The following is a 27,496-nucleotide window of genomic DNA, read 5'->3' on the forward strand; positions in this document are numbered from 1 at the left end:
AGGCCAGCAAAGCACTTTTCACTAAAAGCCCATGCAGCATGGTAGCTTTGTGGCAATATACTTAGGAGTGTAGCACTGAAAATGGAAGGGCAAAAAAAAGTCCATCGCTCAAGAGCTCTCTCTTTTTCCCCTGCTTTGAATTGGAAAGCAAGTTGGGCAGGCAGCAGTGTTGATGCTGAAGGATCCTTTTCTAGAGCATAGACTTCAAGGGGCAGGAGGGGGACTAGCATCTCTGCATAAGTGCACTGTGGAGTTCAGGTGCTCTGAAAGCTCTTTCTCACAGCTTAGTATGTTTGGGCGGCATGAGTGGAAGTAAATGAGTGCTGCTGTAGCCATTTTCTGTTTTAGTTGCTTCACTTTCCACGTTGCCTCCTTTTGAGAGTTAATCAGCACAGAAAAAGGTACTCATATATTTGCATCACGTCTCTTTGTTACTTTTCTCATGAGATTTTTTAAAATATAAAATACATGGCCTGTTATGATTTGTGCGTGTGTGTGTGTGGTTTCAGCTATACAGCTGCAAATAAAACATTTTAAGTGTGTTGTAAAGTGCAGTATACAAATGTGACACTAGATGGCAAAAGTGAGCTATGGCAAATTCAATATATTTTTCAAAACTTTTTTTTTAAAAAAGCGTTTTCACAGTGGTGTTTTTTTGTTGTTTTATTTTTAATGTGTATAGATTCCACCTGTATCTTTCTTATTGTTCTGGGAATGATGTTTTAATTAGATGTATTGGGTGGGAAGAAAGCCAAACACAGTAAGCAAGACTTGCTACTGGAATTGGAGACAGGAAAAAGCCTTTGAAACCAAAATAACACATGATGGTGGCAATGCCATGTCTTCAAAGGTGGGGCTGCTCCAGTCATATCTAAAGTGTGTGGGGTTTTGGAGGAATGGAATGCTCACTCACCCCACCATTTAACTTTTTCCTCCCTGCTCCCACCATAACCCCACCAGGCTCAGATACCAAAACTGAGTCTGGCTGAGAGGGAAGCATCTCAGGGGGAGGGATAGTGGAAGGAACAGTGGGGAGGGGGAGGGGGTTTAGCATCTTCACCCATCCCTTTGGCTCTTTAAATCACATCCTGCTCATGCTTTAGATGTGTGTGTGTGTGTGTGTGTGTGTGTGTGTGTGTGTGTGAAATGACATGGATTTGCCATCTTGTTTGGGCCTGGGAAGAGAAGCAAAACAACAAGAAAGCTACACTGAAAACCTGAATTCCATTGTGGGTCAGCTATTGAGGAAGAGTCTTCATAGATCTTACTGTTGGAGACTAGTCAGGGGGCACGTGATGCGCTAGCATTGCTGAAACTCAGCAGGTGTGGACCTGATCCTGCACTTGCATGGGGCAAGGTCTGGAAGCCTCATGCAAGCCTTTCTGAACTTTACAAATGAAGAATAATAACAAAACAAATGTCTTAACAGGAAAATCCGAAACTAGGCAGGGTGAGTATGTGCACACGCAGATACATTAGACAGTATCCACCTTGATGGAACAGTAGCTTGTGCTCATCATTTATTTTGTAAAAGTAAGGCATTTATTGTCCGAAATCTGCTTTGACACTTCTCAGCCTTCTTCATCCTCAGACCTGTCATCGCCATATATTCTTTCAAGACATTCCATTGTGTCCTTAACCTTCCCCAAAGAAAAATACACATTTCAGTCACTCACCATAGATCACAGTAATACAAAAATTACAGGTCAGCGAAGTTCTATTTTGTTCTCTTTCTTTTCTCATGGAATCTTTGATGTGCTGGTAACTGAAATCCAGCAAGATACCCTTCCACATTTTTGAGGTGGTAGAGATAGGTGTGTGAAAGAGAGAATCACAGTCAGGTGCAGCATATTCCCTTTTGTAAGCTGTTCAGCAGCGTCCATGCATGGTCAAGCATTAATACTGCCTGCTGCCTGCTTCTTGGCGCAACTATTCTTGGGGAAGAGTTTGTGTGAGATATGCAGCATAAAGGTCAGCTTGCCTCTCTCCTTACATCTCCCTTCAGTCTGTAATTACTACCTGCACATATCATAAAACAAACAAGACAGTAGCATGGTGTTGACAGGTCGGTATGCAGTTGTAAATATAACACTTCTGTTTACAGAGAATAATTCAGAGGAGTCCTATCTCACATTTTCTAGTAGAACAGCATTTTGCTAGCATTTCTGCTCTGAATCAGATACATTGAGCATAGATTTTATGTGGTGTGGTTTTACTATTTGTTAGCTCAGACAATGAAAACCACAGCAACTCACATCAATTAAAAAGGGGGGGGGGAGGCCTTGCCCCCAGCCTTGCAAATTAAAAAGCTTAGGTTAGTAAGAGATGAGGAACAGAGAGAAAAAGGCAAAAAGGATACTACCCAGAGTTACTCGTGCTTCTTTACAACGTGTGTGCCTCTCTCTTTTGGTAAACTATATCGTACATTAGATTGCATGCACTTCAACCATCTCTTCACTTAATGAATACAATAACACTTATCCTAGATGTTGATGATTCAGCTCCCCACCACCACCATTTTGGGCTTCCATTAAATGCACACTTACCCCATTGTGTAGAACCCAGATCTGAGAATTGGGTCAGGCTTAAATCGCTTCCCACTGATTTTGTAATTGGTGAGAAGGAGACTTGGAAATGCTATTTCCTTACTGCTTTGAGCCCTGATTGTATGGGTTTGGAATCAGTAATAGCTGTCGTAAGAGATGCAGCTCTGACGCTAGCTTGGACTAGGCTTTCTATGAGGCACTGTTGCCAAGTTCTGTGATTTGCTTCTTCCTTGATTTCTCTCTATAAATGTGCAGGAAATTTGTTTTCTAACGGAAAACAATATGCCCACATCATGGAGGACATTCAACATGGCTTGGGGATTGGAGTTAGTCGTATGTTAGCAAGCCTTTTAATGTTCTGCATTGCTACATTCTATCAGGAAATATCCAGTTGTCCTTTTCTCTGTAATTTCCCTCATTGGGATCAATTCAGCAAAAAACAGTCTGCATAGCTTAACAATCCTTTGGGAAAGTCGCTGAAATTACATTTTGTAAACATATAATTCTCCTTTACTCCTTTTAGTAGCTGATGTTCTTGTTTCTGCCTTTGAGCCTCACTCTTGTCTGTTCAACAGTGCTAGATGAAATAAAGCAAAATACATTTTCAGTTTTCCCCTTTGCTCCTTTTAGCAGAATTCTTTTTTCCAAAAAAAGAGGGGGAAAGTCTCCATTAAATCTGTTTGAATAATAAATGATTGAATATATACCTCTGGCCCTTTTAACCTCCTGGGAGGACTTCTTTCAGCAGCTCTGCTTCTGCTGTTGTATAAATAATCAAAGCATTATGGAAATGGAAGACCTTTGTGGTATCAAGATCTGCAAATATTTATCTGGGAGTCATATTTCTATTTATCTTTGTGAACGTTTAGCAAAGACCTGAGGAGGTGCTCTTAAAAGGTGAAGCGGAATCTGTTGTAGAGTTGTGCAAATTAGGGTGGTTGCTTCAGGCAAGTTCCACAAGCTATCTCCAAGAATTTATGTAGGCATAATGTGATGTTCTTGCTCTTTCTTTTCTTGTTTGGTGAGTGGACTATGATTGCTCCCTTTGTGGATATAACTTCCATGTACACACTTACATACCCACATAGACACGACATCCATGAAAGAGATGAACAAAATGATCACTGACTGTTACAGTGCTCTCTCTGTGTGTAATAAGCTGAGCTACAAGAGAGAAAGCATAATAATGACGCAGATGGAAGGACTGCCAGCGTGTCCCACCCAATTGCTTATTCCCTGCTGCGCCAGAGGGCAGAGTTAGATATAAAGGACTTAAATTATGGGAAGGTAGATTATGGTTGAACATTAGGAAAAAAAGGTCTTAATGTAGCTAAACAATGAAACCAACTGAGGAGTGTAGCTCTCCCTCAAAGTTTTGAAGCTGAGCATTCATCTGTTGGAGATGCTTTGGCTCTAGATATCAAACAGTGTGTGTGTGTAATAACTGAGGAATATCAAACTCTCCAGCTCCATGATTAAACAAATCTAAATAAAAAAATTCCTTCCAGTAGCACCTTAAATGTAAAGGGAACCCTGACCATTAGGTCCAGTTGTGGCCGACTCTGGGGTTGCGACACTCATCTCACTTTATTGGCCGAGGGAGCCGGCGTACAGCTTCCGGGTCATGTGGCGACCCAGAGCAGTGCATGGAAACGCTGTTTACCTTCCCGCCAGAACGGTACCTATTTATCTACTTGCACTTTGACGTGCTTTCTAACTGCTAGGTTGGCAGGAGCAGGGACTGAGCAATGGGAGCTCACCCCGTCCCGGGGATTTGAACCGCTGACCTTCTGATCAGCAAGTCCTAGGCTCTGTGGTTTAACCCACAGCGCCACCCACGTCCCTTAGAGACCAGCTAAGTTAGTTATTTGTATTGAGCTTTCATGTGCATGCACACTTTTTCAGATACACTGAAACAGAAGTCACCAGACCCTTAGATATAGTGAGAGGGTGGGGTGGGGTATTACTCAGAAAGGTGGTGGGAATGGGTGATTGGCTGATAGGTGTGGTAAACCTGTTGACGACTGTTAACGACTGCAATTGGTCTTACAGTAAAAAGCAAGGGGTTAAGTTTGGTAATAAGTTGCAATTCAGCAACTTCACTTTCCAGTCTATTTCTGATTTTTTTTTTTTTTTTGTAATAAGACAATAAAGAAAATAACAGAACACCACTAGTAATCACCCTCTCACTATATATAAGGGTCTGGTGACTTCTGTTTCATTGTATCTGAAGAAGTGTGCATGCACACGAAAGCTCATGTTTCGACTATGGCAGACCCCAGAGTCGGTCATGACTGGACCTAATGGTCAGGGGTTCCTTTTTGTTGTTGTTGTTTAGTTGTTTAGTCGTGTCTGGCTCTTCGTGACCCCATGGACCATAGCACGCCAGGCACTCCTGTCTTCCACTGCCTCCCGCAGTTTGGTCAAACTCATGCTGGTAGCTTTGAGAACACTATCCAACCATCTCGAATCTGTCGGAAGATTTAACATCTTTTTTCTCTGTCCCGATGCATAAAATAAATCGAACACAAAGGAAGATAGGTGCATTGTGGTTCAATAGTGCTTGTAAACAGGCTAGACAACTTCTTGGTAACATCTACAAAGAGTATAAAGCCTCCGGGGCAACGGTCCTGCCAAAAGAATATTTCCAAGCAAAATCGGCCTACAAGCAAATTCAAAAGGGAGCCAGACAGGAATGGCAAGTGAATCAATGGCGGGCAATCATAGAAGCCTCATCATCACGGAACTCCAGACAATTTTGGCTCCTGGTAAATAAAAGAACTAAAAGATACCCTTTAACTATTATTTCTGCCCCGGTTTGGGAATCTTACTTAAAAAACTACTTTGCCACAACCGACTGTATTGCTAACACAAGAGATGAATCTCAAGATCAGCTTCCCCTCTGGCCCCCCACCGATCCGGAAGACATCCATGACTTGATCGTTAAACTCAAAACAGGGAAAGCGCCTGGACCAGACCTGATCCCGGCAGAAGCTATAAAATACCACGCGGACTGGTGGGCCAAAGTCCTGGCAACCATCTTCGATGCCGTTAACAACTCTGGAATGATCCCAGAAGTATGGAAGGACGCTGTTATCGTTCCAATCCACAAAAAGGGCTCACCAGATGACCCGGGGAATTACAGAAATATCAGTCTGCTCTCAATAGTGGGGAAACTGTATGCCCGCTTCCTGTTGAACAGACTTATTCAATGGGCCGAAGAGAAAAAATTAATTGGGCCCGAACAAGCTGGATTCCGCCCAAAACAGTCAACAATTAATCATATTCTAATTTTACAGCATCTTGCCTGGAAATATTCCACCCCAAAGGGTGGCCAACTCTGTGTGGCATTCATTGACCTAAAGGCAGCATTCGATAGTATCTCCAGGAGCATCCTCTGGGAAAAACTCACCCGCTGGGGCATCGACAGAAGGCTTCTCTGGCTAATAATCAAACTCCATGAGAACTCAGCGGCTAGAGTGAGACTCACCCCGGAGGGTGATCTCACCAATTCAATTCCCATTAACAGAGGTGTCCGACAGGGTTGTATATTGGCTCCATTCCTGTTCAATTTGTTCATAAGCGACATGAGGACTCCCCTAATAGAGGCTCAAGAAAAGATTCACGCACCACGCCTAGCACTTTATCGCAGCCCTTTGTTACTATAAGCGGATGACGCAGTCATCCTTTCTTTTTCTAGAGTAGGTCTTATGAGGGCCTTAAAATTTTTTGGATCATACTGTAACGCAAATTCCCTTACAATTAATTATGAAAAATCTAAAGTCCTAGTTTTCTCAAAGAGCCGGAAACTCCATAATTGGAGAATTGACGGGAGAGTCATCGAACAAGTCTATAGATTCCAATACTTGGGAGTTTGGTTACAACATAACCTTAGATGGAAGGCCCATGTAGCCTATGTTACAAACAGAGCCAAAGCTATCTCCTTGGCGATCTTGCGATTTTTCTTCACCGATGGGGCCCTTCATATCCCATCAGTGCTGAAAGTCTTCAAGGCCAAGGTGATCCCGACAATTGCTTATGCCATCTCAATTTGGGGGACTTTTGTCAACTTATCTCACTTAGAGGTTATTCAAAATCAGTTTTTAAGAGAGATATTGAAACTGCCCAACTGTGTAAGTAATTCAGCGCTACGCATAGAACTTAATATTGTATCCCTGGAAAACGCTCTGTGGAAGCACATACTTTGTCACTGGCTATCTCTATGGCACAGTCTCCCAAACTTGTACTTGATACAGTGTATGTGGAGAGATGATTTCCAGAGCCCATGGGTAAAAAATTTACAACTGAAAATTACGGCAATGGGAATCTCCCCATCCAAATTACTAGAGCAGGATATAGTTCCAGCTAAAAGAACAGTAACCTGTAAACTAGAGGAGATGGACTTGCAGCAGAAAATGATCTTGGGCAATGGTACCTGCTCACCTCTAAACCTTGGTTTATTACCCCTCTTAAGGCTCCCAAACTATTTGAATTCCTTGACTTCTTCGGCTCATAGATATGCCTTTGTAAAGGCAAGATTCAACACCTTCCCATCGAACGTGCTGAGAAATAGATTCTCCAATGGACAGATATCGCTCTTATGTGATTGTAATTGTGGGGCACCGGAATCGTTGCATCACATAATTCTTGACTGTGCTCTTCACTCATCGGCCAGGAGCAAGTTTCTTGCTCAATATCTAAAGGGAATTGCCGATGATACGAATGAAGCCAAACTGAGATATCTATTAAATGATGATGACCCCCTAAGATCACTCATGGTTGCCAGATTCTTGATCAGCGTCCTATCCCTAAAGAAGAGAAACGGACTCCTGTGCGGCTCGGATAATCCCTTTAAACTATGATCTATGTTTTAGGTTGTAATTAGGTGATATCACCATGGATGTCTTCTACTAATTTATAAGCAGAGGGCGATGTTTATGTTACAAATTTATTGTAATGTATGATGTTGGTCCTTTGTTTTTGTTTTGCTTTGGTTCTTGTCTGTTGTTTGTAAGTTTTGGCGGTTTTAAATTTGGAGGTTTAAGTACATTATGTTGGTATGGGAAACTGTCGTGTGATGGGCCAATGGCCGTAATAAAGATCAATACAATATCCAACCATCTCGTCGTCTGTCGTCCCCTTCTCCTTGTGCCCTCAATCTTTCCCAACATCAGGGTCTTTCCCAGGGAGTCTTCTCTTCTCGTGAGGTGGCCAAAGTATTGGAGCCTCAGCTCCAGTGAGCACTCAGGGCCCATTTTCCTTCAGAATGGATAGGTATGAACTTCTTGCAGTCCATGGGACTCTCAAGAGTCCTTTTACCTTTACCTTTATGGCAGACCAACACAACTACCTACCTGTAACTAAACAAATCTAGCCACTTGATAGTGTTTCAGTTGTTTTAGAATCACCAGCTCAGATAGAGTTGATGAAACTGTCTTATACTGCGTCAAATGATTGGTAAGTACATATAGTTGTGAACTGGCTGTTTTGAAAGGCAGGAGCTGCCCAACTTCTCAGACAGTGATCTTTCTGAACTCTGATACTTTTAACTGGAATTTCCTGGAGACTGAACATGGAGCCTTGTGTATTCAAAGCATATTCTCAGTCACTAAGCAATAGGCCCTTCCTAGAATGGAGTTTATGCATAGCTACTAGCCATCGTTTGTATGTGACATGAAAATATTTGCTGTATTTATCATTAAGTATTGGTCTTTGTAGCAGCACTGGCGTTTTAAGTCTGTTCAGATTGTATTAGCCACTTTCATAGTTTCTAGTCAAGGTATTCTCTCGTAGCGCCGATTCAAGATGAGGGAAAGGGTATATAAAGGGTGTATAAAACTACAATTACTCATTTTGTCTTCGCTGGGAAGAGCAGTTCTACCAGAAGAAGAAAAATCCAGAGTTGTCAATTGTGCTTTCCACCAGCCCTAAACTAAATTAAACATAAATTTTGAGAGCAGAGCTATTGCATGTTGTCTGGTGATTGACACTTCTAACATCTTTTGAGACAAGGATCATTTAACGCCTGATGATAGGTGTTAGCCATTTTTTCATTGAGACCGAATTTTTACTCAGACTGAATCTATTATTATGCACAGGAAACAGCTAAAAATGTGGGTGTTCTGGAGACTTAAGACTTATGCATAAGCTAGATATTGCACTGTGTCAACATCCGCTGTGTGAATTCCACATTATTGCCCTGCCAATAATTTTAGCCTGGCATCTAGACTAAATTGCTTCCCTAGGAGAAGAAGGAAATTGGGTCTACATGCTTTCTTAGCCATGGGTCTCCCCTGAGCAGTGAATAACAGCTGTGTCATATTTTGCAAAATTATATAAGCCGGTTTTATGCTGTAATCATCTCTCTATGAGGGAGTGAGCTAAGAGCCCCAAGTTAATTTGAGATATGGCCAGTGATAATGTCCTTCCTGGTGTTCAAAAATAGCTTGAAATTTAGGCAGCTTTTAATACCTCCAGTCAGAAGTATTATTCAGATGTGTGGCAGAAAAAGAAAGCAAGATTATTGTGGTATGGCCGCAAGGTAGGTTAAGAAGTAGTTAAAAGCTACCCTTCTATAAAAGACAATCTGGGGGTGGTAGAAAGACAAAGAGAGGAACTGAAATAGAATAGCACAGCAAATGGAGAAGGCATGCCTTGAAGAATAAACACCATAGGTTTCAGTGTCCCAAAGGATCTTCAGGATCTTCTACTCTGACCTTTGAGGACATGGGTCACTACATTTTCTCCAGTTGTTACTTAGTTTTTGAAATTCCACCTCTCTTCATAAAGCGGGGCATTACTTAAAAACCTGTCCTGTGAACATTTGTCAAACTATATCTTTTTCTCTAAGAGAGAAATTCCAGAAAAAATGTCTCTGATTAAGAAAAGGTCTGGCATATGTGTGTGCTTTTCTTTCTTTCTTTCCATGTTGATGTCACAGTGTATGCACTGGAAGTACTAAAAGCAAAGTTGTCCTACATCACAGGAACAAGGAAAAAACCCTGGATTCTATCAAGTTAGCAGCCTCCTCTTTTATTTCCAGGTGCTTATTTTGCTCAGAAATCAGGGAAGTTGTTCGAAGATGTGCTTGTTCCAATCTATGGTCATCTATACTTGTGTCGATCTGTCCTTGTGATTATGCAGGGTTCTAAATCGCCCAAGGTGCCCCCATGAATGCGGTAGAAGTTTGCTCTTCAAATTGTGGGGTGCTATAAAGGCGGCAGGTTACATGCTGCAGACATGGGTCTTGCCAGAATTCTCATACATATAGTTGCCATCATGCAAATATACTGAATGCTCAAATAGACTATTGTGTTCTCATTTTGCCTACAAATTGCATGTGCACTGGTAAGCTAGCCTGCCCAAGCTGCCGTCTCAGTTTTCTTCAGGATGCCCATTTTTACTTCGCTTGTCATGTGTCTCTAGGGCAGGCATTTTGTGGTAGTCAGGCCCAGCTTACTGCTGGAGCACTGGCTCACCATCACCTGTGGTTGACTAGAGGACCTCATGGGGTGGCTAGTATCCCTCAAGTCCTACAATGGCTTTCCCTTTTAGCAGGAACTGTTGACCACCCACCATAACTTCCAGGTCTATTCAGATGCTTCTGGTAGCCTGGGATTTGGGGTGTATTTCAGGGATTGCTGCTGTTCCTGGCTATGGTCACTGGAATTAGGAAGGGGTCACATGTGATCTAACCTTCCTAGAATTCTTCCCTATCCTGGTGGCCGTCCACATCTGGATGGAGGAATCCTGTAACCTTCTTAGAGGTTTCTGGTAGTGCTCTGTTTGGTTTTTACTAAGATGGCTGGCATAGCTAGGGCCTTGGGGCTTATCTAGTATGTTCTACTAGTATCATTCCTTGATCCCAGTTGAATCTTTTCCTGGAACGTTGGAGGAGGTTTTTTGGGAAGCACACAGCAGTGAGTGGTGAGGAGGCAAATGATAACTCCACACGCCTGTCCCAAGAGCTCTGTCCTGTCTTCAAATGGGAAAGTGTTTCTTAAATTCTTGTCCTCTGTGCACACTTTGCAGCAGTAAGCTGGTTCACAGACCCTTCTCTGTATGGTTAAAGCAACCTGCATCGGAATCTGAAGCAGAATATTTGTGGTTTACTGAAACTGGCTGTACCCTGTGAGTTTGCAGCTTCATTACAGTAGTGGCTGACAGAACAATTGGTTTGCGGGGTCTCCAGTGATTACTTGTGTTCAGTGTTGTCAACTGAAACCAGCTATACAGATGAACCCTCCTAGACTAAAAGCCATGGAGCATGTGAAACTTTTTGAAACAAGCAAATTAATTTGACAAGTCTTTGCCCTGCTATAGGAGCAGGTCAAAGAAGGGGAGAGTGAGCCCTACACACAGTCAGTTCCACATTACAGGTATATTCACCTTGTGGCAGAAGCACAGGAGAATGGTAAGAGCCAAACCAGATATGACATTAATTGCATGCAGCTAAAGTGGCTACCTTTAAAAGTTTAAATAGTAGTTGTGGGGATCCGATTAGCACTGGGACGCATTGGAAGGGAATTTAATCTTTCCACCACAACACTGAAGCTGCTTTCGACCACAGGAGGAAAGCTTCTATTTGCATCAGTGTTGAGCTTCTACCCTGGGATGCGGGATTTACATTGAGTCCACAGCATGGGAGAAAAGGCTTGAACGTACTTGTATGCTATTCTCTCTAAGGCCATTAATTTCATTCGAGCAAATAACATTTCATCTTCTGGTAAAACTTTTACAAGTGCCACAACATTGTTTCCCCCCACTTTTGTGAGGCCTTATTCCTTTACCATGGCAGCACTTGTGCTGTGGAACTTTCTGCCCATAGACAGTAGGCAGGCAGCTTCCCTGGACTGTTTGAGATGCCTGCTGAAACCTTTCTGTAAACACATGATTTGGTTACACCTGTTTTGAAATTTTCTTTAATTCATGTGACAACAAATTGGACTTGCGAGTTGCCACGGTGCTCTCCTAGAACATTTCCTGCATGTTGGGGAGGGTGCCCATTTGTTAGCACGTGTGTACACTTGTGGGAATGTCCATCACATCACTGGGAAACTGCTAAACCTACCTATAGGTTTAGATTTAGAACTGAAATAGGAAGAATTGCTGGGTTACTTACTGGCAGCTGTAAGGACCATAAAAGCCTGTAATTGGAAGGGGTTTTTTTTTGCAGGCTGGCATTAGATCTGTAGTATCAGAGAGTATGGCAGGTTGCTCTTTCTTTGGGGGGGGGGTGACATAAAAGTTGAGGGTTGCCTATGAGTAGAAAAAGGACAAATTTGAATCAGTTTGGTTCCTGTTTATTAGCTTTGCTAATGTAGTAGAACAAGGTTGCTCGCTGCTGACAGCATATGCTTGCCCTTGGACATACTGCCTGGTTTTTGCTACTCTTTTATATTTTTCTGCCCCCTAAAAGGAAGGAAAACAGAAATGGCCTGATATTGCCTTAGCATTACTGCTGTCCTGAACTTTGAGACCATGGATTTTCGCTTCTCTAGGCACCTACTTTTCCTTTACTGACAACCTAACAAAATTGTCTGTATGCCTATGTACACAGATATGTTTATGTGTGAACTGGGGCAGGAGATAAGTCTCTCTCTCTCTCTCGTTCGTTTTTTTGTACTGTTTTTGACGTACGATTTAAAAAAAAAAATCAGTAGAAGTAAAATTTCGGTTAGATATATGAAGTATGATGCACCATTGTCATATATGTAAAGAGGGGGGAGGATGATGTAAAGATTGGAGTTAATGATCAGTGGAATGCAGAAGTATAGGCTGTAACAATTCAGTTAGAAGATAAATGTATGCAAAATGACGCTTCACAGCAAAAGTAATTGGTGAGTGAATGGTCATTTTGGCATTGCGGAGTTAATTAGCACATGTAGTAGGACAGAACACCAGTGTCTCTATTTAGTCCCAAATGACTAGAACTGAACTTTTCAGTTCAGCAGTTTTGAGCTACAGTTTGTCTTTCCAGTTCCATTTTCCCCAGGATGGCTATCTTAAGATCAATAACTGGATAACTTGGTAGGTTGAAATAGTCTCCTATTGATTTCTAAGTATTGCCATTTCTGATGTCAGATTTGTGCACGTTTATTCTTTTGCAAGAAGAAATTCTGTGTAGAATGAGGGAAGGAATTGCTGGCCAGATCACATTGGGAGATGAGCAGGTGATGGACTATCGGCTTTGTGGCCAGCATTATTAGTGTAATGGTGTTGCTAGAGTAGAGGTGGGAATAGAGTTGTCATTGGAATTTGTGTCAGCGTCTGATTTCTGTGTTTATGTCTCTGTTGCCTGTCTGCGAGAGGGAAGGCTTATTGCCCAGATGGGCTGTAGATCCTTGATGATATGTTGAGGGGTGGCTTTAGCTGGAAATTGTATACATGGCAATGAATGGTGTTCTGTCCCTGTATTATATTATATTATTCCTGGGTATGCATCAGGCCTTGGTAGCTTGCTTTTTTCACTTCATTGGATGGGTATTGTAGTCTAAGAAAAACCTGATGCAAACTGTTCAGCTGTGAGCCTATATTTCTGACATCATAGAGTTGGATTGGACCACAAGGATAATTTAGTCCAACTTTTCCCCAGTGTGGGGATTGAACCCACGACTTGTGAGATTAAGAGTCTTGTGCTCTACTGACTGCACTAACCAGAGGCTCTGATCCAGACTTCTGGCACCACTTAGGGATGCTCCTGACAATGGAATGTATGTGTGTGGGGGGGGGAGACTTCGCTTATTCTCCCTCTTCCTGCTGCAGTTTCTGCCCCACTAGTCTGCTCCAGAGTGTTAGGGTCCTTCCACAGCCGTGGCATAGGGAAGTCCATAGGGGAAGGAGGGACCCCTTCCCCCTTCTGCCAGCACAATCTGGCCAACAGACCAGAAGCCTTCCATGAACAGAAGGAGCATTTCTACTTGCAGAAGCTTAGTTTGGATCCAACCTACTGTGTGCTAGCTGCTTATGAGCCATTCTCCTAGCAACGCAAGGCCAGACAAGGGGAGTGTGTTAGATTTTATGCCTCTGAAGCATAGCTGTCAACCTTCCCTTTTTGCGGGAAATCCCCTTATTCCAGCGCCGTTTCCCACTGCTTCCCGCTGCTATCCTGGATTGTTAGATATCCCGTAGACTGTCCCCAGCACAGGTGAGGCTGCTGATCCCATATTTTCGAGGCTGCTGATCCCTTATTTTCAAATCTGAAAGTTGACAGCTATGCTCTGAAGAGACATTGTAGCATGGGGATAAAGGCACCGTTGAACCAAACTACACATTACATTAACCACATGTGTGGTGGAGGAGATAACTGTTCCCTCATGCTTCAGTCTCAACAACCCTGTTTTTTTATCTTGGGAGGAAAGCTGGTATTGACGCTATAAAAACAACCAACACCCCGAAATCTATACAGTGCTAGTGCAAAGGCACAGTTAAAACATTTCCTTTGGCCTTTTGCTTTCTCCTCTCCTCTTTTCTCCCTTCTGCCCCACCAATTCTTGCTCTCCCTGAAGCCTGGCACCAATACAATTCTCAATGCCAGTGTGCAGTTCTCTAAGCCTGTTTGTTCAAATGATATTTGCTCTATGACTTCTCGATAGGTATTTTGTTGTTGCATTGTTTTTCTTCTTGATGTTGGCAGCCACCTCGGCTGGAGAGCTGAAGCAATTCAATATTTTTTATTTTTTTTAAGTGAAAAATAAATAAATAAACCTTCTCTGCATATTTTACTACCATTCTTTGACACCCAGTGATATTTGAAATGGAAACATCAGCTTGTGTGTGTGTTTTTGTGTGTGTGTTTTGCTTTAAGAAAAAGAAAAATCCAATGAAGTCAATTCAGCAACTGCTTTGATGTATTTCATAATATTCAACTTAAATGTAACTTCTGGCACTTCAAGCCGATTGCCCTGTCCTCCAGAGCAACTGAACCATTTTTCTCCATTTCCTATAATGACAGCCTTTTACTTTTTAGAAAATTGTTACCATATTGTCCCTTAATTTGTTTTCTAGGAATAAGAATACCTTGTTCCTTCAACTTTCTCTCACTGTCATGCTTCCTGCACTGTATTTACCATTGCAATTGCACTGTGTTCGTTTCCTGTTGTTCTGAAAATATAGCACCCAATAGAATCTGAAATTCCACAGTTTCTCTAACGAGGTTCAAACAAAATATTACTTGCCTTCAGATTGTTGAACTTCAATCTGAATAGTCTCTAATCTTTTTCCGTGCAAAGAATTCCTTTATTTGATACTTTGTTTTACTGCCTCTAGACCATTTCTTCTTTGAGAAATATGAATATGCTGTGCTGCGAGGAGTTTGCTATATGTATCTTTCAGTTGTGCCCTCTGTAGTTTTGTACTTTCCACTTCCTACGCCCAAATAATTTATATCAGAGTAGATACCTCCAGAAATCTGCTTCATGATATGTCACCCCCCCATTTTGTTAACAAATGGAATCTGTGACAAAACATTGCAGTGTGGAGTGCTCCTTTTCATGATGCCAGCCAGCCATGTCTTCACCCAAGATATTCCATTAATTTCCACTCCACTTTCCCCAGTTTTCTCTTTCCTCCCACCATCAGTCATGTACTCCATGGCAACCGAACATGCTCAGTCTCCTTAGTTTTTAATGGGTTTTTTTTTTTTTGGTATCATTCTTCCAAACTCAGGCTTTCCTGCACGCCTCCATCTGGTGTATAGCTGGTGTCATAAGAACACACACTTGGAGAATGAGTGTGTCATGAATATTAAGGACCGTTGCTCTCAGTGAGACCTCTTTTATTCTACTGTTTGAGTTGGTTGGCATCTGTCTGTCTTGGGAGACGATGAAGAGGTGCACCTTTGGGGGATGAGGTCAAGCTGTTGGAAGGTCACAGCGCCTGCTGTGGCTGTAGAGACTGATACAGGAGAGACATGTTTTGCTGAAGTATAGTTAATGCAGCTGGAGGGGATTTGGGTTTAGGGGAGAAAAGTGAGACTCAATTTGCAAAAACAAAGATGATTGCTGTGCTAATGCATACTTAAGGTATCCATTAGCACAACATTTCATGTTTATGCGTTTGCAGCAAGGTCAGATGTAAAAAGTCGTTCAGAGTCCTGCCTTGTCCAATCTAGAGTTTTGCTGGTGAGATAGGAGCAAAGGTTTGGCCTAATGTGGAAGACCTGCAGATACCTACAAGGCAGTTTGGATTATGAGAATAATGCTATAAGTCAAATGCAGCTCTGTACCATGTGCTTCTAAAGGGTCCTGAAAATCCTTTCGTGGCTATGTTTTGTCAGTAAAATGTTGTACAGTCGTACCTTGGTTTTCGAACATCTTAGTTCTCAAACATTTCAGTGTTCCAATTTGCGAACTATTTTCAGAAGCCGACTTCTGCGGCTTGCGATTGGCTGCAGGAACTTCCTGCAGCCAATCAGAAGCTGCGCTTTGGTTTCCAAACGTTTTGGAAGTTGAATGGACTTCTGGGACGAATTCCATTTGACTTCCAAGGTATGACTGTAGTGATTTTATAAACAATCCAGAAGCATTAAGATGTTGTGCCAGGGACCTTTAAAGGCTCCAGTTCCTTCAGTGCCTTAAAACAAATTCAGGAGCTTAAACAGAACAATGTTGCTGCAGTTCCCATAGATCCCAGCACTGGTAGTTTAGCATAGGACTGGGAACTTTTTGGCCTCTCTTATCGCATGGAAGAGCCTAGTGTGCATGGTTTTGAGCTTCCTTCCACTCAATGTTTGAAGGTCTGGAGGAGGAATTGATCAGGACAGTCACACTATGGATGGCACCAGCATGCATTCAACCCCCCAACAAGTTATATGACTGCTGTATTAGGAGAAGGAAGAGCAGAGTCCAAACTCCTCAGCTTCTCTTATGAGACTTTCCCAAGAAACATTTTCCAATGTCAATATATATATATCTGCTTTGTTATCTATTAAATGTATTACCCTATCAAAGAAAGAGAGTACTTTGTTCTTTGTTCTGAACAAATCTATGCTGTCTTCAGGTGGTCATTCCAGTTTCCTCTAGATGCTTGCAGATTGATCACATTGTAATTGTTCTAATAGCGTCTACATTATGTAAGTCACTTTTATTGTTGTTGTTGCTGTTGTTGTTTTTTAAAAAATCCCTGGGTCCTCCCTCTTTTCACATTTGGCAAGGCACTATATGTTTAGCGTTCTCCAAAGTGCTGCAGCACCTTATCTGTTCTCCATTGAGTTCACAAAGAAAATTGTGAGCAGCTTTCTGATCTCCTGAACTAGTTCTCTCAGCCTTCGGGAGGGCATTTCATCAGGCCCTGCCAACTTAGAGGTAGGGATTTCTTTACACGAGGCAGTTTGTGGTTTCCTCATACTAAATGATTCTGTGTAATAAGTGATTCTGAGGCAAAAATAAAATAAAATTCTAATTTACATCTTGGTTTTTGTCTTGCAGGCGTTCCCGTGTATTTCAACAGGAATTTATGGTATGTAAAACCCATTATAAAGTTTCTATTCAAGCTATATTTCTTCATGACAAATAGTCGACTTTGGTTTTAACAAGGGTGTTTTGTTTTGTTTTTGGCTTTGCTGGAGCGTGTTCTAGTAGATGTTGCATGGGTTTTACATATTCAGTATTATTAACAATGTGTTCTACAATGCCTAGTGGGCTGTGTTGTGCTATCAAATTACAGGCTATGGCCCAAGGATCCGACAGAGAATTGATCTGGGTTTGCAAACAGCTACGCAGCTTAATATTACATGAATAAGAGAGTTTGATTGGCTTCCATAGAAATGCCATTCCCACGGTGGGTGCAGGGCTGAAGATAACAAATGCTGCAGGGTTCTGTGTAAATGATGTATTGGAAGTAGTGCTATAGTATTGTGGGAATAGAGCCTTGTGTGGTACTGTGGGCCATGACTCGTGTTTTGCATACAATTCCTTGTCTCTCCACCTAATAGGATAACAGACAGCAGGGCTAGGAAAGACCTCTGCTTGAGACCTTAGAGAGCCACTGCCAGCCAGAGTAAGCAATTGAGGCATCATGTGTTCATATTGGGCCAATCATTGCCTCTCAGCCTAACCTACCTCACACGGTTGTTGTGGAGATTAAATGAGAAAGGTGAGAACCATGTTCATCACCTTGATCTCCTTGGAGAAATGCAGCAAACAAACAAACAAACAAATGTTTTCTCAGGATGTAGACAAGATGGAGACAGTAGCCAGGTTTCTGCAACACACAATGAGAATTTGTGAATGCTATACAACACTAACTTAAGTGCTAAATGCAGGGTTTATGGTAGGGTTTTTTGGTGTGTGGTTTTATTTGTATTGATCCCTACTGGAGTCTAGTATGTATGCCAATAAAAGTTTGAGAATCTATGAGAATCTAAACAAATAAATATTGGAATTCTTAGACCATAGACTGGCAGAAATTGTTATGTTTCCACAAGCTGGGTGCTGGGTGCTTTGGAAGAGTGAATATTGACCAGTCAGAACTGGCAAGGGCTAAAAGCTTGTGTCAGGTATACACAGTGCTTTTTTCTAAGGGGGGGGGACACAGGAGTATGCATACCCCTAAACATTTTGTGAATCTAAGTTTGGCCTCACTGAGGGGCAACATTTCAATATGAGTAGGAAAATGAGAGTACCCCTAAAAATCTTTTTAGAAAAAAAAGCACTGGGTATTCATGTGATAAACAATGCAATGAAAGTGTTGTAGTTGGTATGAATTTCCACAGACACATAGTGCCTTATATTCAGAGGGAGTTTTGATGGTGAGCTACACATGAATTCAGGCATTTCTCAGTTGAATTAATTAAATATTTTCTCATCTAGTATCAAACCTGAGTTGCTTTCTCCTCTTTTTGCTTCTGATCATATCTGTATTGCCTGAATACAACTGCGGTCTGCAGACATAACTGATTTTTTTATCTTCCAATCTAGATCCTGATAAGATTATTTATAATTGGAGGTGGCTAATGATATAAAACACAGCAGTGTTTTCTATCATGATGCATATTTTTGTCATTATCATAGGAAAGCAGGACAGCCATGATTCATGGAATCTGTTGTGAAGTGAAATGCAAAGAAAATTGCAGGTTGTTTTTGTGACAGCCAAATTTAACAGAAAATAAAATGTGTCAGAAATGAAGTATATTTTCTGGTTGATCATAGATGTGGTTTAGTGCTATTCTGAGCTGCATCAACAGAAGTCTTGTCCTGATCAAGAGAAGTAATAGTACCACTTTATTCTGCCTTGGTCAGACCTCAACTGGAGTATGGTGTCCAGTTCTGGGCTGGCATCACAGTTTAAGAAGGCTATCGACAAGTTAGAATGTGTGCAGAGGAGAATGACCAAGGTAATCAAGGGTAGGACCCAAAACAATGGATTCTAATTATAAGAAAGGAGATTCCAACTAAACATCAGGGAGAACTTTCTGACAGTAAGAGCTGATCAACAGCAGAACAGGCTCCCACAGAAAGTGGTGGATTCTCCTTCCTTGGAGGTTTTTAAGCAGAGGTTGGATCTGTCATGGATGCTTTACCTGAGATTCTTGCGTTGTAGGGATAAATGACCCTTAGGGTCCCTTCCATCTCGAAAATTCTATTATTCTATGCAGATTCAGATCTGAGTGCCTTTTGCATAGCCTGTCCACCTGTAACAGGCACTATCTGGCAGTTTGCCTTAGAATAGCTAGGAATTATCTGAGATCATCTGCAGAGAAATGGAGTCACTCCCAATGGCTTGGATGTATGTGTATATCTCCATCTCTCCTCCTGTCCCCCACCGGTCCCCAGCTCCAAAGCATCTCTTTCCTTTTCCTTGTCATGAAGTGATTGTGTTGGAACACAAAGCACAAGGAAGAAGAGTAAGGATTGTCCCCTCTAGCCTTGTTCCTGGCCTCCATGTGTTTACTAGACCTTGTGAACTAACTGTAGTGTATTCACACTGTACACACACAGGCTGTGTTCACACATCATGGTAAACCAAACTATTCCTTATCAGGACTACGTGGATAGTAGTCTTTGCTCCTCCCTGGTCCTTTTAGCTCAGTATAGTATGACAGCTAAACCAAGGTTTGGCTTAGGGTGTCATCCGAATCCGGGATTGTGGTTAAACTGCCTCCCCCTTATCTATTGTCTGTAGCCAAGAACAAACTTGCACAATCGGAACATGAGGCAACATGCACACAGTTTGTGCAGTCACAGGGTCTGTTCATAATGTCATGATGGATGCCATTTTGCATAAAGAACAGTATGGTGTCCATATGAGAAACCAGTTCAAAGAGTTTCTATGGAATAGTCATTACAAAATGATTAAAATATTGACTTTTTTTTTTGAAGTTCTTAGTAAATAGAGCAGCTGCTGCTTGGAGTCCATTAGGATATTCAAAGTATTTCAGCAGTCTAATTAGCTACTCTGTCTAAGAATTTGTCATATACATTATTTAACAGAGATCTTATTTTAAATGGCATGCTACCCATGTTCAAACTGTTCCTTCAGTCCATTTCTCTCTGGAATACATTCTACATGCTTAGAAATTATTACCAGGGTGTCCATTGATTAACACTCAGCCATCTAAAATTAGCATTAATAGGATATATTTAGCAGACATACTGACTCCAGAAGGAGGATTAAAGGTATTAAGCTCAGTGCCTTGATGGGCACTGCCCTCTTGTTCTTGCTGTCTTGTATTATGAAATGAACATGTGCTGTAAATTTGTGATGTCCACTCGACAAATAGATCTATTGTTTCACCGTAATTTGAGACTAAATCTCAAAATCCACAGTACTACATTTTATCCTTCTACTTTGTGTAGCCGTTCTGGTTAATGCTGCACCAATGTTTTTTTTATATATATATTCCCCCTGGGAGGTGAAAATATTTATGAAGAAACATTACTTTCTGCATGTACAGTTTTATTTTATTTTTTTTAAAAAAACTTTCTAAAGTATAGGAAGGAATTAAATGCCGTGCTAAGGCATTCATTCTATCAGGATAACCATTTCAGTTTGCCAGATGGATTACTCCGAGCTTCTGCTTAAGCATGTTGTTCTGGGGGTTCTGCCCACCCACCTCTGAGCCAGTTTTGGGGGTGGATGGGAGAGAAGGGGAAGAAAGCTGCATTGTGCAAGCATAAGTCCTTGCACAGGCTTCTTCATCAACCCATCAGGGATCACATAGTGACCATTATAGCACCATGTAGCCAATCAGATGTTGCTGTGTGAGGATGTTACTGAGGCCAATGATACCTCTTGTTAACCTCTTTGAGCCACTTAGGCCTCACATGGCAATGCATATCTTGTACTCTTGGATCCAGTATCAATTCAGCAGGGAGGACTAGTCACCATCCATCCAAACCTCACCAGGTTGTGGTCCATTCATGACAGCAGGGTTATTGGACACTGCCCCCACTACTTGACCACTACCAAGGTAAAGGTAAAGGGACCCCTGACCATTAGGTCCAGTCGTGACCAACTCTGGGGTTGCGGCGCTCATTTCGCTTTATTGGCCGAGGGAGCCGGCGTTTGTCCGCAGACAGCTTCCGGGTCATGTGGCCAGCATGACTAAGCCGCTTCTGGTGAACCAGAGCAGCGCACAGAAACACCGTTTACCTTCCCGCTAGAGCGGTACCTATTTATCTACTTGCACTTTGACGTGCTTTCGAACTGCTAGGTTGGCAGGAGCAGGGACCGAGGAACGGGAGCTCACCCCGTCGCGGGGATTCGAACCGCCGACCTTCTGATCAGCAAGTCCTAGGCTCTGTGGTTTAACCCACAGCGCCACCCACGTCAATACCATGTTAAGTATGCACTGGGCCCACAATGTACAGTCTCATGGTTGTCAATGTGGCCATGATGTCTTGAGACAAACCACATAAGGAGGCCTTAGTGTGTTGGTTGAAGTTGTTTGGGGACACTCCTACACCGCTGCCAAAACTACCTCCACCAGTTCAGACAGGGAGGTTGTTGCGCAGTGGGGCCAGTGTTACGTCTCTCTGGTCAAACTCTAACTCCCGGCTCCAATGGAGGATTGCTGCAGCACTTTTTTATGTTAATATACAAAGACAGAGGAAACAAGGCATCTTTATTTTCCTTCTCTTCCTGCTCTAAAACTGGAAGAACCAGTGTGTCATCACGCTCGGTTATTTTGCTATCAGTATGCTAGATAGGAAAGCTGCTATATCACTGGATGAGTGCAACCAAAGAATGAGACTCCACATGGCTCTCTCTAATGAATGGCTGATACTGTTCCCTAGCCAGGAACCAGATTGAGATGGTGCACTGTAGCTGCTTCTTCAACCTCCACGTCCATGGGTTTTGCTTGCGCTAATGACAGGGCATTTCAACCCTGGAAGTGGATTCTGACTTTATCTCTTCAGCACCTGTTTAATGTACTGTCTGCTATTGACTACTGTGAACCTTTCCCCCTTTCTTTTGTCTGGAGATGTAACATCCAAGAAAGCTAATGTATCAGCAGCAAATGAAATTCAGTGACAAGAATGAAATGTGGCTTTTGCCACTCTTGAGTGAATTAATTTTGAAAGCCGGTATAGTCAATGGATAAACAATGAACGGAGGGTCTGGATTCAAGTCCGACCTTTCACACCATCTCACAGCATGGGAATCAATAGCCCCACAGGTTTGTCATGAGGGAGGAGGCATTCAAAATGGTAAAGTATCTTACTGATCAAAAGGGTTTGATACAATATGGGACTGGAAGATGGGACTTTTCTTTTAAAAAGAAAAGAAAGAAATTCAAAGAATCTGAAGAAAGTGCTTTTAAGATTATTTTTGGTGGAAAAACTCCCACAAATGTGCATTTTCTTGTTAAGTGGGATGCTTTTGTGTCCTCTTCATTTAACTCCTCACAAATTTTTTATAGTCTCCTTTCTATGTGCTTTCATTTCAGATTGTCCACAAATGAATTTCAGGATGTTCACTCTTCATTGTATTAATGAAGAAGGAAAATCATATGAGGAAGGCTAGGAATAATAATAATAATAATAATAATAATAATAATTTATTATTTATACCCCGCCCATCTGGCTGGGCTTCCCCAGCCACTCTGGGCGGCTTCCAAAAAAACATTAAAATACTGTAATACATCAAACATTAAAAGCTTCCCTAAAAGAAGAAGCTGGTGGTATAGCTCTCCTGTGACTGCAAGGGAATGCTTGACTGCTGCATAAAGAAATCAAGGAGAAGGCTATGATTTATTTATTTATTTATTTATTACAAACACATTTCTACAGCACTGGCTTAGCTAGTTTTTCATATTCAGTGACGTCTGATTTGAAATAACATTACAATATCCTGTGTCCTAAGAGTATTGCCTGCTGTTTTGAACAATTTGAATTATTTCTAACTTAGGGCAGCTCCTCTTTGTACACTTTTTATTCCAGTACAGATACAATATACACAACAGATATCAGCCAGGGAGCCAAAGTAAGTTACTATCTCGCCACTCTCTTTCCTCAGCAGGTGAGGATAAATGAGAGAGAAAGAGATTGTGCATCACTTCCTGAGCCCTTTGCCTAGGATGGAAAATAAATACTGAATAAACAGCCGGCTTTCCTTACTTTCCATTTGAAACATTTACCTAGTGTTTAAAACATATTGTTCAAAAGAAGTGAAATATTTATTTCATGATTAACAATTCCCCGATCAAAAGACGAGTTTGATAAACAATTTCCTTAACTAAAACCTTGGTTAACTACTACAGTTAATAACATTTCTGGCCCTTTCCAAAACCAATAACATTTTCCAATTCACATGAAATCCAGTGTGAAATCGGTCTTCATTGTTTCATTTAGTTGATATTATCCTCCTCGATCTTGTAAAGCCAGTTCACAGTGCTGCTTCCTCATCAGGATCCTAATACATTGGATCCTCAGTCCACAGGCTGATTAACGAGGTAGTGAAGTAGCATTCAATACCCTTTATCAACTCAGCTAAACCTTAGGTTTGGAAGTGGACAGTTTCTTTATGGGTGGTACTGGTGACAGGCACACCAAAGTCCCCTTGTTCACTATAATGGGGTGAACTGAAAGATTAGGCTGTCAGGCCAGCCAGAGACCTCATTTTTCTTCCATGCTGCATCGGTTGCCCCTTACTGCAGCCAGCATTTGATTGCGATTAATTTGTCAGGGTTGGTTGTACAAAGGAAATGAAGAAATGGATTGCCAATTACAGTTAGTCTGCTTGCGGAGTGCCCCTCAAACCAGTGCCATTCCACAACAGTGACAGCTTAGAAATAAACTGCATTTGCTTTCATTGAGCCAAGCCCCAGTCCTCAGTGTATTTCAAAGAAGCAGAAAAGGTGACTATGGTGACCTTTTCTCTCTTTGCTCTCTTAACAACTCCAGTGGATAGTTGACATACACTGCCCATCTTGCAAGCAGGCATACAAATAAAGGTTGTTATTTTTTTGTTACCCAGCTGGTAAAAATGCACTTAAATGCCAGCTGGAAACAGAACAAAATTCTGAAGGCACCAACCCAGTCTTGCCCCAGTTGTCTTCTCCAGCAACTGGGAAACACTGGCCTGTGAGCGCTCCAATTGGAGAACAGCCTTTACCAAAGGTGTCATGGGCTTTGAAGACCCTCGAACTCAGGACGAAAGGGAGAAGCGTGCTAAGAGGAAGAAACACTTGGCAAACCCTCACTGTGATCAACTCCCACCCGGAAACCCATGTCCCCATTGTGGAAGGATGTGTGGATCCAGAATTGGCCTACACAGTCACTTACGGACTCACTGTTAAAACCTTGTTTATGGAAGACAATTTTACTCGGCTGTGAGTGATCGCCAAAGAAGAAAGAAGACAGTAAATCTGCAGAAAGTGAACGTCCACAGAAGTGAAAATGGTTGTTCAGTCTGGAGCTTGCCAGCCTTTACCCAGATGAGAGCACCCAAATGAGATGCACTGCAGGGTTGCAGTTTGTGAAACACTGTCAGGAAGCCTATTCCAGAGCCAAGCCCATTAACCATTCAGGTCTGCACCCAACTTTGTACATCAGAGATGAGGAACCTCACATGTGGGGGCAACATGCAGCCCTCTAGGCTTCTCTACTTGGCCATTGGGACTGTGTCCAGCCACACTTCTTCCTCTGCCCTGATATACACTCTCCTTGAGTGTTTTTGCCTGGCTATAATGTGCTATTGAGCTCTGCTCATGCTTCCTGCTTGCCTGGCTGGAGGATAAAAAGGGTTGAGTGAGGTTTGGCTCCTGGACCTGCCCACAACTGGCATAGAAGCTTGTGCAGAAGGGAATGTTGGTTTTCATGATGCATTCTACACTCACTTATCAATGCACAGTAAACCTCATGCCTGAAGCATGTTCCCATTGAAACTACCACCCTGGGAAGACTGGATCATATGCTATTTTCTGAAACCTTTCTTCCAGGTATGCCCCTCCCCCTGTATCTGCTCTTGACCTCTCCCATGATTCCCACCAGATGTCAAAGAGAACAACAATGAACCTCAAAGCAACAGGAATCTAGGATTATGAAATGGGATTATTTACTCCAGTCTGGAAATATAGCCCATGTTATTGAGTCCTCATTCTTCTTATTTTTCATTTTCCACCCATAACACCCACTCAAAGCCCTGTATTCCATGTTATTAGTAACAAGTATACCATCATTAACACAACAATGGGATAAGAATATGTTGTAAACTGAGATTTTGTATTTAGGATCATGCCAAAACAGTATTGAGGAATTACTTAGCAAGAAGCATTTAGAACATGTAAAATATTTTGAGAGACTTAACAGCATAATCCTATGAAAGCCTATTCAAAAATAAGTATGACTGAATTCTGTGAATTTCTTCCCATTTAAGCATGTATAGGACTGTGCCTGCAAATACTGCCCTACCAATAAAAATAAACGAATTAAGTCAGACACCTGTAGGGTCAGGAGGCCAGTTCTTTCAACCTCTCAGGCTGGCAGTATTGAATTGCTGCATCAGATTAATTGAAACAACACCTTGCATGTTCATTTAGTCAGCATAACATTATCCGCTTAGCAGGGAGACCAGAAGGCATTTAGCGTCACCCTCCCCTCTCTGAATTGTCTTCATTCTAGCTGGCCACTATAAGAAAATTATGTAACATTGAACAAGTTGTTTGTTTTCTTTTTCCCTCCTCACCACTTTTTCCTTTTGTGCTGTGCCTGATTTACTGTAATCCTGTTTTTGTTTTAATCTCTGTACAATGCTTAGCAAAATGCAGACACTTAGTAGATCGTTGTCACTATTAATGTCAATAGTAAATAAATAACTCCTGCTAACCGAAGACAGATGAAACAATATTGCCCCTAGTTGTTGTTGTTTTAATGAACAGAAATGATCTCAGACCTATTTTTTGGGAATTAAACTGCTGTAGAAAGATGGAGCTATAGACAGATTGTTAGACTGATGAAGACTGACAGTTTGGTTTAACATTATAACGAGGAGAAAATTAACAGTTTATCCCTATTACAATGAAAGTAGCCTAAAAATTAATGCTCCTGGCTTGGATCCCGAGAGTTTAGGAATAGTACTGTGCTCCCAATGGTGGCAGGTGGAAGGAGTTGATTTTCATCATTCTCACTGCCCCCTGTATCCCCACACCAGTATGCTCCAAAGGTTTGAGAGACACGCTCACAAACCCCCATACCCCAAACAGCATGGTAAGTGACATTCAGTGGCTTTGAGAGGAAGAGGGGATCAGTGAAAAATCACCTTTCCCTCTTCCACTCTCACAATCTTCTCCTGGATCAACAGCCACTTCACAAATAGGGGGGGGGGGGGAATCAGGATCCAAACCATTGCCTCTTGAGAAAGCACACAGAGAACATACAAATCCTGTACAGAACATAGGAGCAGCTATGTCCGGACTTGGAAGAAACACATTTGCAGTTTGGTCATAGGAATTTGAAGTTAGTAAGGAGAGACTTGCTCTCTTCAAAACAGCTATGTGCCAGTTGGACCTCTACAGGTGAGGTTAGTTTAGCTCCTTTCATAGAGTCAAATAACCCAAATCAACCACTATTAATTGTTGTTTCACTATCCTTTTAAACATGAGGAAATCCACTGCCTCAGACTGGCATAAACTGCTTTATATTTATATCTACTGTTTTACGTAGATGTTCAATATTTTTGTGTCTGAAAGGATCACAAACAATCCCAGTTTGTTTAGCTGACCAATTATCCCATGATTCATGTTGTACCAGCTTTCTGTATATCTGAAAACACAGTTAAGGCTGAAATTAAACAGGCTGCTTATTTACCAGTTTTTTTCAGGATCCCAGCTAAGCTTGTAGAAAATCTCACTGCTATAAAATTGGATTACTTGTGTGTTAAACCTGTATAGCAATGATCTAAATTTAGTCCAGGAATTGCACAGATTTCTATTTAGGAGTAAATTTCAGTACCCCTTATCCAGTGGTAGTGGCAGTGCATTAGGTTAGGTTAGCTGCAGCTGAAATAATTTTTTATCTATCTTTTCCTATTCCTTTAAGCTACGTTTGTACTTTGCATGTTTTCATCTTCAAGGTAAATAGCAACTTCAGGGAGCTGTTTAGATTGGAAAAACAGTACAAAGGACTGATCCTTCCTCCCCTAGAGAAGTGGCCCTGCCCCAGTTTAGCAATTGTTTTTTTTAAACTTTATGAAACCTTCAGTCCCAAAGATACATTATTTAGTCAAATATATATTGTGTTGATCCCAGTTCAAACCTCCAGCTACGTTATAAAGCCCAAACTCCTTTCAGATTTCTGGATTAGATTGGATTGACCACACTGTGTTGTGTAGAGCTTATATTAAGCATCAAAATTGCTATCAGTGTCAACCCTGCTAAGAGTACATATCAGTGCAAATTGGATCTATCAGAGTAATTGGCCAATATAAGGCATAAGCTTAGACAATGAGTCATAATAGCTTTTCATTTGATACACTTTAATAGCCTCAAAACATTAATCATTTTCTTATGT

At 41.7% G+C, this 27,496-nt stretch overlaps 1 protein-coding gene across 6 annotated transcripts in view; it reads left to right on the top strand.

Annotated features, from left to right (window-relative positions):
- The window catches only part of MACROD2 (mono-ADP ribosylhydrolase 2), a 966,393-nt gene that overhangs the window by 550,759 nt on the left and 388,138 nt on the right, over positions 1-27,496 (top strand). For all 6 annotated transcript variants that reach the window (XM_083607322.1, XM_083607325.1, XM_083607327.1 and 3 more), the window contains exon 7: positions 16,973-17,003. In XM_083607322.1, coding sequence (XP_083463448.1) covers positions 16,973-17,003 — 31 coding nt within the window. The remainder of the gene's footprint in view (positions 1-16,972; positions 17,004-27,496) is intronic.

This window comes from Podarcis filfolensis (assembly GCF_964270895.1).
Source record: "Podarcis filfolensis genome assembly, chromosome: 3".
Lineage (NCBI taxonomy): Eukaryota > Metazoa > Chordata > Lepidosauria > Squamata > Lacertidae > Podarcis > Podarcis filfolensis.